A 14,055-nucleotide genomic window follows, 5' to 3' on the forward strand; every position below is an offset into this window, starting at 1 on the left:
GCTCGGACGGCCCGGGACCAGGGTTCGATTCCCGGCGCGGCAGGTTTCTGGACCAGGGTCAGCGGACTCGATAATTCTCTCGCCTCGGTGCCCACTCTGATCAGCGATCACACTCGGCAACTCTGGGCATTAGCTTGCCTCATCTTCACTAACGGCCCCACCAGACCGCCGGGGATGCCTGGTCTCACCCTGGAGATACCCAATAAGGGACCATCTCTCAGGGAAGCCAGGAAGGGTTTCGCAGCGGTCGAAGCGCCTTGGGACCCTACGGGTAAGTAGTGCGCTATATAAATGCCTATACATACATTTACATCTGGTTCTACCCTAGGTACAGTCCTATGTGGGAGAGATTGGTTGAGGTGCATGAGTTTCGAAATCATGCTCCAAATAGGGTTCGGCTTATCTCATGGCGCATACATGTGGAAGGTTGCGGTGTGTGTGAGAGGAGATGCAGCCATGCATTTACGCTTGCCGTTTGTTTGAGTATCGGGTCAGTAGCTTGTGTTATCAGAGGTGGGGAGAAGCAAGTCCGAAGTGCTTTTCGAAATTGGGGGTGGTTGTCAATCTTCTTATTCGAGCAGTGAATTGAATTCCACACTTTAGCTTCTTAGACAGAAAGGAGTTCCCCCGAGTTGGAGCCTTACTGAGTGGAGGTACCATCAATAATGGGTTAAGCCTGGAGTGCAGGGATCTTGTTAAGCAATATGTGTGGAGTTTTTAGGTCTCGGCTAGATGCAGAGTAGTGCGTGCAGAGTAGTGCGTGCAGAGTAGTGCGTGCAGAGTAGTGAGTGCAGAGTAGTGAGTGCAGAGTAGTGAGTGCAGAGTAGTGAGTAGTGAGTGCAGAGTAGTGAGTGCAGAGTAGTGAGTAGTGAGTGCAGAGTAGTGAGTGCAGAGTAGTGAGTGCAGAGTAGTGAGTGCAGAGTAGTGAGTGCAGAGTGAGTGTGCAGAATGCAGAGTAGTGAGTAGTGAGTGCAGAGTAGTGAGTGCAGAGTAGTGAGTAGTGAGTGCAGAGTAGTGAGTAGTGAGTGCAGAGTAGTGAGTGCAGAGTGCAGAGTAGTGAGTGCAGAGTAGTGAGTGCAGAGTAGTGAGTGCAGAGTAGTGAGTGCAGAGTAGTGAGTGCAGAGTAGTGAGTGCAGAGTGAGTGTGCAGAATGCAGAGTAGTGAGTAGTGAGTGCAGAGTAGTGAGTAGTGAGTGCAGAGTAGTGAGTAGTGAGTGCAGAGTAGTGAGTAGTAAGTGCAGAGTAGTGAGTAGTGAGTGCAGAGTAGTGAGTGCAGAGTAGTGAGTGCAGAGTAGTGAGTGCAGAGTAGTGAGTGCAGAGTAGTGAGTGCAGAGTAGTGAGTGCAGAGTGGTGAGTGCAGAGTGGTGAGTGCAGAGTGGTGAGTGCAGAGTGGTGAGTGCAGAGTGGTGAGTGGGCAGAGTGGTGAGAGTGCAGAGTGGTGAGAGTGCAGAGTGGTGAGAGTGCAGAGTGGTGAGAGTGCAGAGTGGTGAGAGTGCAGAGTGGTGAGAGTGCAGAGTGGTGAGAGTGCAGAGTGGTGAGAGTGCAGAGTGGTGAGAGTGCAGAGTGGTGAGAGTGCAGAGTGGTGAGTGCAGAGTAGTGAGTGCAGAGTAGTGAGTAGTGAGTGCAGAGTAGTGAGTGCAGAGTAGTGAGTGCAGAGTAGTGAGTGCAGAGTAGTGAGTGCAGAGTAGTGAGTGCAGAGTAGTGAGTGCAGAGTAGTGAGTGCAGAGTAGGGAGTGCAGAGTAGTGAGTGCAGAATGCAGAGTAGTGAGTGCAGAATGCAGAGTAGTGCGTGCAGAATGCAGAGTAGTGCGTGCAGAATGCAGAGTAGTGCGTGCAGAGTGAGTGTGCAGAATGCAGAGTAGTGCGTGCAGAGTGAGTGTGCAGAATGCAGAGTAGTGCGTGCAGAGTGAGTGTGCAGAATGCAGAGTAGTGTGTGCAGAGTGAGTGTGCAGAATGCAGAGTAGTGCGTGCAGAGTGAGTGTGCAGAATGCAGAGTAGTGCGTGCAGAGTGAGTGTGCAGAATGCAGAGTAGTGCGTGCAGAGTAGTGCGTGCAGAGTAGTGAGTGCAGAGTAGTGAGTGCAGAGTAGTGAGTGCAGGTGCAGAGTGGTGTGTGCTGTTGAGTGCAGAGTGCTGTGTATTGGCAATGTAAATGACAATGCCATTTATTTATGATTTAAAGAAAAAAAAAGAAATGTCATGAGCAATGCCAATAGCTCTACCTTTAATGATGCCGAGACCATTGCATTGCAAATGCTTGTTTCAAGGAGCATTCGACCTAATGTACCATATTGCTGACAGGTATCTAGCAATTGAATACACCACACAGTCTCTGGTGTTGGTTTTTCATATTCTGAGGGCTGTATGGCGATCCTTAAACCCAAGAAGTTTACAAGGGAGAATAATCCAACATGAGTGTTGTTTGGCTTACAAAACAATAGCACATGTTCAGTATTATCTGGGATTAGACAACCCATTGGTCACAGGTTTGTTATGTCTCCCTTTTTCGTCCGGGAATGGGTAAAAGAAGACAGAGGTAATATGCCCAATCTGAATTTAAGAGAAATGGCACGTGTGGCAGAGTTGGTAACCATAGTCAGGTATTGCTCATATTCAGGTGCACATTTGAACATCAGGAAGCAGTCTACCTGGGTTCCAGGAGAAAACGCAGAGAGTTTTACGCCAAATACATAATTCCAGTAGGACTTTTTCAGCTTCTCTCGAGAACATTTGGGTAAAGCTAGAAACCTTCCAATCCTAACTTAAATAGCCAATTTTTCATATGTACAAGCCAGGGGATCTTCTTAGCGTGGTGGCCATCTACTATAATTCTAGTGCATTCCCTATAGGGACCTAGATCCTTATTTGTTCAGAGCCTTAGCCAACATTAGATAAGTCTCAGCAGTCAGCATAGCAACATCAGAAATCAAACAGAGACTTAATAAATGTATTTTCAGCTTTTTCAAAGGTTTTAAGATTACAGTGCCCCCATATATCTGCTCCTTACATGGCAACACCACAGGCTTGAATCTTATATATCGCTATGCGAGGCCAACTTTGCCAAATAATTTTCATTTTGTGGCCAACATTGAAATTAGGCCTTGTAGGCCTCTGGTGACATCCCCGTGTTTTAACTTAGACCCCTGGCACAGTCATCCAAGCCTTTGGTGCTAGTGCTGCCTTTCAACTCCCTAACCCAAACTCCCTCTGATTAGTGCCATCGTTGTACCATTGATGCCAAGAATGCCCCTTGCCACCCTCTTGCAGTCATTGTTCCCGGCTAGGCCCCTGGCCCTGTGATGCGAATACTACTTTCATCGTGTCCAGATAGGCCACCTCTTGCTGTAATTGGCCGCCACTTCGTGCCATCCATGTCAGGAAATGACCTACAAATGCCCTCTTGATGCGTTTCTGCCCAGTATGTTCTGTTCCTATGATTAGCCCACTTTTATGCCAATGTTGCCCCATAGACCCCTCTTTCTGTAATTGGTTCTCCTTGTTGACCCCTCCTGTGATTGGCGCATTCTTTCTGCTAAAGATTCTCAGCGTGCCCCTCTTTCTCATCTGCTCTACCCCATCCCACAGGCCGTATGGTTGGGTTCAAGGAGGACCACTACATGCTGCGACAGAGCCTCATGGCCTCGGACCACCTGGACACGCCCATGGTGCGAACTGGGTCGATCAAGGGCAGAGACGTTGTGTCTTGGAAGGTCAATAACAACACCCACAAGCCTGCTGTGCCACCGTCTTCTTTGAACCCCAAGGATCTCAGTAAGTGTATCTCTTGTTCACTCTCTCTAAGTGTTTGTATATCATCAGTTAAGTGCAGTATTCCTTAGAGACTGGCTTAGTCCTGTGTCATAAAACTTAAGTATAATACTACTCTAATGGGGTCTTTCTCGCTCTCTGGTTTTCTTTCTCTCCCTCACACACTCTTCCTGTTTTATTCTCTCTCTTTATCTCAATTCAATTCAATTCAATGATCTTTATTCGGATATAAAATATCCATAAAAGTACAGAGCAAAATACCAGCACACATATACATTAAAAAACCATTACATAGTTAAAACAATAAACACGTGACTTAAAACAATAAATACACAGGGACATATACATTGTGCAAAGCAGCGCGGCGAGTTCATCATAGGCTTATAATTTGATCAGACCGATAACAAGGTGTTTCCTAGAAAGTAGCAGCATAATGTAATAAGGTGCATATAGTTTAACAGCAGCAAAGTAATATAAAAACACACATTTGATCAAAACCGATAACAAGGTATTTCCTAAAATGTAACAGCATAGTGTAATGAAGTGCAAATAGTTTAACGGATAGCAGCAGAGCAATATAAAAACACAGTCCGGTATAAGTAGCATGGTACAATAAAATGCATCTAATTAGACTATAAAATCCACATAGAGGCAAAGGATGTGAACAAGTGCAAGCAGGACTACTTATACAGTGCTCATGAAGGCGTGGGAACGAATAGCCGTTTTCAGAAAAGTGCTAACGCGGAAAGTTACATTTTCCCTGTTAAGCTTAAGAATATCCCTATAGGCTGCTTTAATTTCAGTAATGGCCGAAGCCTTATTCTCTCTCTTTATATTTTACAGAGTGTGTGTATATGCATGTGTGCTTCTGTTTCACTGGTTACGTGCACTATTACTTAGAGATTTGCTTGGTCCTTTTCCCCTCAAGATTATAGTTTCATTCCACTCTTATGCAGTCTGTCTCTCTCTACCTCCTCCTCACTCCTTTTCTCTCAGTCTCTGTTTATCTTTCTATGTTGCCTGGGTATTCAGCATCCAAAACCTGAATGTGTGGGCCACTTTGATTTCGATTAGACACAATCATTAGTTAGGTTTGACATTTTTTGTATTAGAATCAAATCAGTTTTGCTGTCGTTTATGTTGGTTTATGTCTGTGAACAGGCAATGTTTTTAATGACAAGCAAGCATATTTCTTATTTTTTTTACTTTCTCGCAGTGGCTATCCTTGGACAAAAGAAAAACACGTTTTCTTAATGCAGTTTTATCATGTGACTATTTTCCTTCAAAATAATACATTTAGTTTATCATTCTTTCAGAGTCCTATTGTTGCGTCAATTGGTTAAATATCATTCTAAACATCACACTTTGACTTGGGGCATCTCGTTATATAATTACATAATGCAGCTCCAGCTGCTACTCCTACGCTCCCTGAAATACATGAATTGCTTAATAATCTCCCGTTAGGCCTATAGCATCAGGCTTATTGTGAGTGACTAGATGCAATTACAGTTCTTATGAACAACTAAGTGTATATGTATCTATTCACATGTACCAAATCTGCCCTCATATGCAAAAAACATTAAGTGCTGTGTTGCTTTTGCGAACATGCCAATATGGTAATTACCAGGGGTATTGCTTCCTGCTTCCTTGTATCTGTGCACTGAAATCCAGAAAGGGCTGGAAGACCAAAAGTACTTCCTGAGCATCAGGCCAGCAAATTAGCTGATGATGTACATTAAAGTGAGGGTAATTGTGTATATTTTAAACTATAATCTTTCATTTTACATATTTGATGCCAGATTATAGCACAGCAGTTGGCACACACTCTATGAATGTGAACTATAAGTAACTACTACATGTGGTGGTGGGAGTGCATCCCAGCCTGGATCATTGATTAGTATCTATAAACATGATGACCTCCTACAGATTCTGAAAGACACCTGGGAGCTGGATGAGGTTGAAAAAGCACAGCTGGAATTAGGTATTCCTTAATTTAAAGAGCAAAACTGGTGTTGAATTTTGGGCATCAACATTAACATAAGGGGTTCCAAAGTGGGAACAAAGTTGTTTTGCTCTTTACATGCACTTGGCTGCCCTCCAAAGATTACACTGATGACTTTCTCCATGAAGAGCAAGATGGAATTGTTTTTTACATCATGATGATGATGCCATGGATGCAAAAAACAAAACAAGCATGACATGACACGGACCAGTCAAAGAGAAATTGAAGGCAATGACTAAAAATATACTGCTCCGGGTGCCTAGAAGATAAAATCAAAATAGGAAACCTTAGACATGTTGTACAGAAGACCAGATTCTGAGGTTTGCTGTTAATCAAAACTGGGATGTTTTATGCTAAAGCATTACTTGCTGGAACTAATTAGGTTTTCCCATACACCGTGTTTAGGAAATCACCCAGTCTCAACTATAAGCTGATATTGAGTTTGTTTGATCCCCTAACTGTGCAAGCATGTTGCTGCCAGATTACCGCAATATTTATTTATATTTATGTCCTGGCTGGCATATGGCTTGAATAAAGTTTACACTTCATGCAAGAGGTGCATTAACAGAAGCTTTCACACTTTATCATTTGTAATTTCAAATATGTGGTTGACTTACTCTGCTGGCCATGCAAGCAGTTCAGGCTATTGGAGCAGGACCAGGCTGATGTGCATATGTCTGGTTCCTATCTGAGGTCTCTCTTCCAAATTTACGATCTCTGGCACCCTAATTTCCTGCCTATGCTTGGAATTGGTGCGCCACAATCCTGGGTGCAATATCTCCGTACACACTTAAAAGTGCCCCCTTCATTTCACTTGGAGACCTCAATTTGCATCTAGAGGATATCAACTGTATACTCAGCCAAACTCTTACCCAGGCCAAACTTGACAACCCTGCCTTCAATGCATGGCTACTGAGGACCTCACCTCAGCTAGCACAGAAGGGTGAGCTAGACCAACCTTTCGATCAATAATTGGCTCAGAGATTCCTTAGATATAATGTTATCAGCTAAGCTGAAACCCTCGCTTAGGCTGCACCCCCTTCTCCCCTGGTTCAACGAGTCCTTACAGGCAGAAAAGAAACTATGTAAGCGTCTAGAAAGGGCATTGAGGGAGCTATATTACATTGACTCTAAAACAAAATATAAATGAGCCCATAGCCAGTACCACTCGCAGGGCAGGAACGCACGTGCCCTGTTTTACTTAGTACAAAATAGCTCAAGTACAAAATTGCCCCAAAACACTTTTTATAGTGGTCCAAGACTTGTCAGACCCCAGCAACATTTATCATTCTCCCTCATTCTCACAAGCTCAATGCCAGGAACGTACTGACTTCTTCATTAAAAAGGTGACGGACATTCAGTCCAACCTGGCCACAATTAGGAATGATAACACTCAGCTAAAGAATAACAGACCTAGCCCTATTTTAACTCTACCCTCAACTTGGGATGCAAACCCCACAGTGACAGGGGAGGTGCCTGTAAGACTTCAGTCGCTGCTTCCGTTGAACCACCACCGTCTGATGGACTTACTGCTGTCACTCAAATCAGGATCGCCTTTAGACCCTCCCCCCTAGCTAAATTGAGTACCTTAAGCCTGCAGACCATGCAGTTGACAGTAGAATACATTTCTCCCTCAGCGAGGGGCATTTACCTAAAGACTGGAAATATGCCATGGTTCTCCCCATTTGTCCAATTTCAGACACTTTTCATTGCTACCTATTTTTCCAAGATATAGTGGAAACAAACGGCGCCCTCTGTTTTTCCCAGTCAGGCTTCAGAGCTGGGCACAGCACAGAAACTGCCCTTCTAGAAGTTACGGAACATCTAAGGCATAGCCACGCTGTTTTTATTAGATCTCAGCGCGTCCTTCAATACTGTGTCCCAATGATACTCGTGCTAAAAGACTGACCCAACTAGGCCTCCAAGGTACGACACTTGCAAATCTTTCTTCCTTCTTGACGGATCACACATTTCAGGTTTTCTCACAAATGCAGTGTCTGAACAGCTCCCACTTACCTCTGGAGTTCCTCAGGAATCCACCCTCAGCACTAAAGCTGTGGACTAACTCAGTTTTTATATGCAGATGACACCCAGAACATTTTCTCCTTGTCGTCCAGGTGGGAAGTCAACTCGTAGCATCTCAACTCCTGTCTCCGCCTTGTCTCCATCTGGATGAACACCAACTCCCTAAAATTAAATGGTAACAAGACTGAGATATTGGGTAAGAATCCTCAGCTCTGGGGTCCCCAACGTTGTCCTCCCATGCTGGGAATTCCACCTACTCCCACCAATGGAGTGTAGAGCCTTGGCTTCTGGCTCGACTCCACCTTGTCTTTGAAGCCACTAGTGGCCGAAGTAGCCTGCACATGCTTTGCTACCATGAAATGGCTTAAGCAGATCCTGTGGATGGTTCCTTCTTCTGCTCAAAGAACAGTCATCCAGTCCATTATTTTATTCAGAATCGACTTTAGCAACATCTTGTACTTGGGGGCAGACAAGGCAACGGTAAGATCCCTTCAGGTGCTGCAAAACTCCGCCACCAGGCTCTTATTATGGCTTCCTAAACATTCCTCAACATCTGGTCTTCTTTGCCATCTCCACTGGCTCCCAGTAGATAAGCGAATAAACTTCAAAGCACTCTGCTTTATGCACACAATCCACTCCTGCTTGGGACAGCAGTACTTGCAAAAACTGATGACTCCCTACAATCCTGCTTGTACCCTGCGATCAAGCAACCGATTTCTATTCACAGCCCGAGAGTCAAATACACCCGGATGGGTGGTCGATCCTTCTCCTTTCTCCAGGTTATGAAACTCCCTCGCCAAGTTCCTGAGATGCTGTGCTTCCCTATCTGTCTTCCGCAAGGAACTAAAGACGTGCTTCTTTTAGCTCCCTCTAGGCTGTCCTACATGTTCTCAAAGCGCTGGGAAACCCTGATGGGTAGCTATGCGCAATACAAGGACTCGCTAATAATGATGATAATAATAATGGTGGACTAAACGCAATGAACTGTGAAGCGGCCCCTAGTAATTTCCAGTGTCTGAGGTTACTTCAAGCATTCCGCCTATCGCCTTTTTTTTGTATTTCATCTTAGCAGCTCAAATCTAAGACAAAGTAGCATATTTTAAAGTATATGGATGCCATCAGAAACAAAAGTACACAGTATATTGTAGTTGAGAATTTCAGGATACATCATCAGAGAAATCCACCGTTCTTAACCCTTGGTATAATAATGTTAATACCAAAGCACCCCAAATGAGGAATCCAGCTTCAAATACTTGAAAAATGAAAAACTGGGAAATGAACTGGCTATTACCACTATTGTGCTAAATATGTGGTATTTGTGCTGGAGCAAAATTATCACATTTGACTGATATGAAGTGAACTGCACTAGAAGTGTAATCATGCTGCCTTGCAGCACTAAAATAGCATGCCTGATTGTTGTGGAAAAATTCACAGAAACTGTATTTTCAAGTTATGCCTCGTGTATGTGTGTAACATGTTGATTCTATGGTGTTATCATCACCCATAACATTCTTGCTAAAATAATTACCACACTAGTGGTATTAGCTTGGATTCAACACACCATTCTAAAAAGGGCCTTTGAGGTTAGGTTTAATCCCATAGAGTGTTAGTGTCACTCTCTTTTGATGACTGTTATATCTGTCTGTCTGTCTCTATGCCCTCACCTCTCTCTCTCTCTCTCTCTGTTTCTCACTCTCTCTGTGTCGCTAGTCTTATTCACCGTCTCGGTTTCTCAACCTCATCCCTTTGATTTTAGCTTACCCTACCAGAATTTTAATGTCAGAACTTCATCTGTCTTAAATTGTGTATCCTAATATTGTTACACAATTTTAGGCCCATTGAAGGTAATCATGTAGACGTTATGCCCAGTGGGGCAGTATTTTTGTAAGCAATATTTGGCACACACTATTTATGTCAGAGAATATTACTTTATACAATATTCTGAGTTACAAGCTAGTAACGACTTCAGAAGGCTCAAAAGGCTGTGGTGTGGACTCTGTTCGCACTCCCTAAATTCTGCTCAGTTTCTGAATTCAGTTCTAAACAACTTCAGCTTCCGGTGGACAAGAGAATCCACTTTAAGACATTGTGCATTGCTTACAGAATCCTTACCCTTCAAGCACCTCCTATCTTTTCTAGTTTACTTCTTCCGTATGTCCCACGCCATGAGTTGCGCTCTGCGGACCTTCACCTGGCTTGGGTTCCCCGAGTCAGAAGAGTAGGAGCTGGAGGGCGCTCATTCCAAGCGAAGGCTTTGGCCCTTTGGAACGTTCTCCCAGTGACTATCAGGAGCATCCAGAATCACTGGGCTTTCAGAAAGGCCGTGAAGACCTGGCTTATTCCAGCTGAACCCCCAGCCCGATCTCTCCTCTGCAGTCTGATCTGGAACTAGCGCTGGGACACCCCGGTGCTGGGACGCCCCGTTGCTGGGGCAGCCATGCACCCTACAAATCCACTAACATAACATAACATATTGATGTCTGTTCTGTATCCTTTCTGTCTCTCTCGTATTCTCTGTCTGCATTGCTCTCCCTAATGGCCTCATCCTTTCTTTCAATCTATCCCTTTCTCTCCCACTATGTCTCTGTCATACTCTTTTTCTCTGTCTCCCTCTCGTTCTCCGACCTCTCTGTCCACCATTATGATGTAGTTTCTGGTATCGCCCTCTTTTCAGTCGCCCTATCTCTCTCTCTCTCTCTCTTTCTCTCTCACTGTCTCTCTTTCTCACCTTCACTCTCTGCACTCACTTGAGGTAGGCTCTTAGGGGGGTTTGTGCGAATTGCCAGTGATGGCTTCTCTCTCGCTCTTTCCTTAGTTTCGTATCCTATCTCTTTGAGGCTGGCTCGGCTCTTCACAGAAAATCTTTCAAAGCCAGAGACCCGTGAGTTCGACCAAGTGAGAAGAGAGGTCGAGGAAAATGTAAGTAGTTCCAACAGTCTCTCATCTTCAAGCCCCCTTTTGACTTTAATCCCTTTGGGCTTCCTTCTTTAAGGCTGTCATTCCTCTGTCTGCTTTACTTCTGTTATTCATGTCCTTATTTACTTTTTTTCTCTCTCCTTTACTTCGTTTGTCTATTTTCTGTCCTCTTGCTCTCTCTCTTCCTTAACCCACCCTGTCACATCTTTTGTACCCTCTATTATTCTCCTTCCTCTTTCTTCCTTAGGTTTCTTTTCTTCCTTAATCTGCCATCGCTCTCTTCTATCATCCATGCCTGTGTCATCTCTCTTTACTTCCTCTTTTATTTATGAGAGTTGTGCAAAGTCTACCTGTCACCTTGCTGTCACTTACTTACCTCTACAACTCTGGCTCAACTATTTCTTCTGTCTCCCTCCCCTACTAATCCCAGTGCCTTTCTCTAAATCTTCTCACTCTCGTTCTTCATTTCCCTTCACTGCTTCTCCCACTCTTTATCTTTTTTTAATCAACTCAACCTTTTTCCTGCAGTTGAATGATGTGTACAAGCAAGTGTCTGGAGCCCACAAGCTGCAGCACACCAAGTTCAGGTGAGTGTCAAGATGTGTTAGCTCTTCTGTGCAGATCAGCACCTCCCCACTTTCTTCTGCAGCTCAGCATCTCCTCACACTCTCCTGAAGTTCAGCACCTCATTAACTTTTCATGCAGTGCAACACCTCACTGCAATTTCCTGCAGTCAGCACCTCATCACCCTCTCCTTCAGTTCAGCACCTCAAAGCCCTTTCCTGCAGTCCAGCACCTCACAACCCTTTCCTACAGTTCAGTGCCTCACCACCCTCTCCTTCAGTTCAGCACCTCACCACCCTTTCCTGCAGTCCAGCACCTCACAACCCTTTCCTACAGTTCAGTGCCTCACCACCCTCTCCTACAGTTCAGTGCCTCACCACCCTCTCCTGCAGTTCAGCACCGCACCACCCTCTCCTGCAATTCAGTACCGCACCACCCTCTCCTGCAGTTCAGCACCGCACCACCCTCTCCTGCAGTTCAGCACCACACCACCCTCTCCTACAGTTCAGCACTGCACCACCCTCTCCTGCAGTTCAGCACCACACCACCCTCTCCTGCAGTCCAGCACCTCACCACCCTCTCCTGCAGTTCAGCACTGCACCACCCTCTCCTGCAGTTCAGCACCTCACCACCCTCTCCTACAGTTCAGAACTGCACCACCCTCTCCTGCAGTTCAGCACCTCACCACCCTCTCCTACAGTTCAGCACTGCACCACCCTCTCCTACAGTTCAGCACCTCACCACCCTCACCCGCTGTGCAGCAGCTCAGAGTCCTTTCCTGCAGTTCAGCACCTCACCACCCTCTCCTGCACTTCAGCACCGCACCACCCTCTTCTGCAGTTCAGCACCTCACCACCCTCTCCTACAGTTCAGCATAGCACCACCCTCTCCTGCAGTTCAGCTCCGCACCACCCTCTCCTGCAGTTCAGCACCTCACCACCCTCTCCTGCAGTTCAGCACCGCACCACCCTCACCCGCTGTGCAGCAGCTCAGAGTCCTTTCCTGCAGTTCAGCACCTCACCACCCTCTCCTGCAGGTCAGCACCTCACCACCCTCACCCGCTGTGCAGCATCTTAGAGTCCTTTCATGCAGTTCAGCACCTCATCACCCTCTCCTGCAGTTCAGCGCCTCCCCACCCCCTCCTGCAGTTCAGCACCCCACAGCCCTGGCCTACAGTTCAGCCCCTCAATATCCTCTCTTTCAGTTCAGCACCGCACAGCCCTTGCCTGCAGTTCAGCACCTCACCACCCTCTCCTGCAGTTTAGCACCTCACAGCCCTTGCCTGCAGTTCAGCACCTCACCACTCTCTCCAGCACCACACCGTTGTGGCCTGAAGTTCAGCCCCAATTCACCCTCTCCTGCTGTTCAGCACCTCACAGCCCTTTCATGCAGTTCAGCACCGCACCACCCTCTCCTGCAGTTCAGCACTGCACCACCCTCTCCTGCAGTTCAGCACTGCACCACCCTCTCCTGCAGTTCGGCCCCTCACAACCTCTCACAAGTGCAGTACAGGACTTCACAGTCCCTGCCTGCAGTTCAGCAACTCACCACCATCTCCTGAAGTGCAGCACTTCACAGTCCTTGCCCGCAGTTCAGCACCGCACCACCCTCTCCTGCAGTTCCGCACCTCACAGCAATTTCCTGCATTCAGCACCTCACAACCCTCTACTGCAGTTCAGCACCTCACAGTCCTGGCCTACAGTTCAGCCCATCACCCTCTCCTGCAGTTTAGCACCGCACCACCCTCTCCTGCAGTTTAGCACCTCATCACCCTCTCCTGCAGTTCAGCGCCTCCCCACCCCCTCCTGCAGTTCAGCACCCCACAGCCCTGGCCTACAGTTCAGCCCCTCAATATCCTCTCTTTCAGTTCAGCACCTCACAGCCCTTGCCTGCAGTTCAGCACCTCACCACCCTCTCCTGCAGTTCAGCACCTCAAAGCCCTTGCCTGCAGTTGAGCACCTCACCACCCTCTCCTGCAGTTTAGCACCGCACAGCCCTTGCCTGCAGTTCAGCACCTCACCACCCTCTCCAGCACCACACCGTTGTGGCCTGAAGTTCAGCCCCAATTCACCCTCTCCTGATGTTCAGCACCTCACAGCCCTTTCATGCAGTTCAGCACCGCACCACCCTCTCCTGCAGTTCAGCACTGCACCACCCTCTCCTGCAGTTCAGCACTGCACCACCCTCTCCTGCAGTTCGGCCCCTCACAACCTCTCACAAGTGCAGTACAGGACTTCACAGTCCCTGCCTGCAGTTCAGCAACTCACCACCATCTCCTGAAGTGCAGCACTTCACAGTCCTTGCCCGCAGTTCAGCACCGCACCACCCTCTCCTGCAGTTTAGCACCGCACCACCCTCTCCTGCAGTTTAGCACCGCACCACCCTCTCCTGCAGTTCCGCACCTCACAGCCATTTCCTGCATTCAGCACCTCACCACCCTCTCCTGCAGTTCAGCACCTCACAGTCCTGGCCTACAGTTCAGCCCATCACCCTCTCCTGCAGTTTAGCACCGCACCACCCTCTCCTGCAGTTTAGCACCGCATCACCCTCTCCTGCAGTTTAGCACCTCACAGCCCTTTCCTGCAACTCAGCACGTCACAACCCTTTCCTGCATGGCAGCCCCTCATCACCCTCTCCTTCTGTTCAGCACCTCAGAGCCTTTTCCTGCATTCAGCACCTCGCCACCCTCTCCCGCAGTTCAGTAGCTCACCACCCTCTACTGCAATCCAGCACCTCACCACCCTCTCTTGTAGAAAAGTACCTCACCACATTCTTCTGCAGTT

General features: G+C 47.0%; 1 protein-coding gene across 1 annotated transcript in view; it reads left to right on the forward strand.

Moving 5' to 3' along the window:
* Nucleotides 1-14,055, forward strand: part of ITGB4 (integrin subunit beta 4) — a 293,817-nt gene that overhangs the window by 162,052 nt on the left and 117,710 nt on the right. The window contains exons 20-22 of the mRNA XM_078654540.1: nucleotides 3,583-3,768; nucleotides 10,608-10,711; nucleotides 11,237-11,295. Of these exons, the coding sequence (XP_078510666.1) occupies nucleotides 3,583-3,768; nucleotides 10,608-10,711; nucleotides 11,237-11,295 (349 nt within the window). The remainder of the gene's footprint in view (nucleotides 1-3,582; nucleotides 3,769-10,607; nucleotides 10,712-11,236; nucleotides 11,296-14,055) is intronic.

The sequence above is a fragment of the Lissotriton helveticus genome, chromosome 7 (genome assembly GCF_964261635.1).
Source record: "Lissotriton helveticus chromosome 7, aLisHel1.1, whole genome shotgun sequence".
Classification (NCBI taxonomy): Eukaryota; Metazoa; Chordata; class Amphibia; order Caudata; family Salamandridae; genus Lissotriton; species Lissotriton helveticus.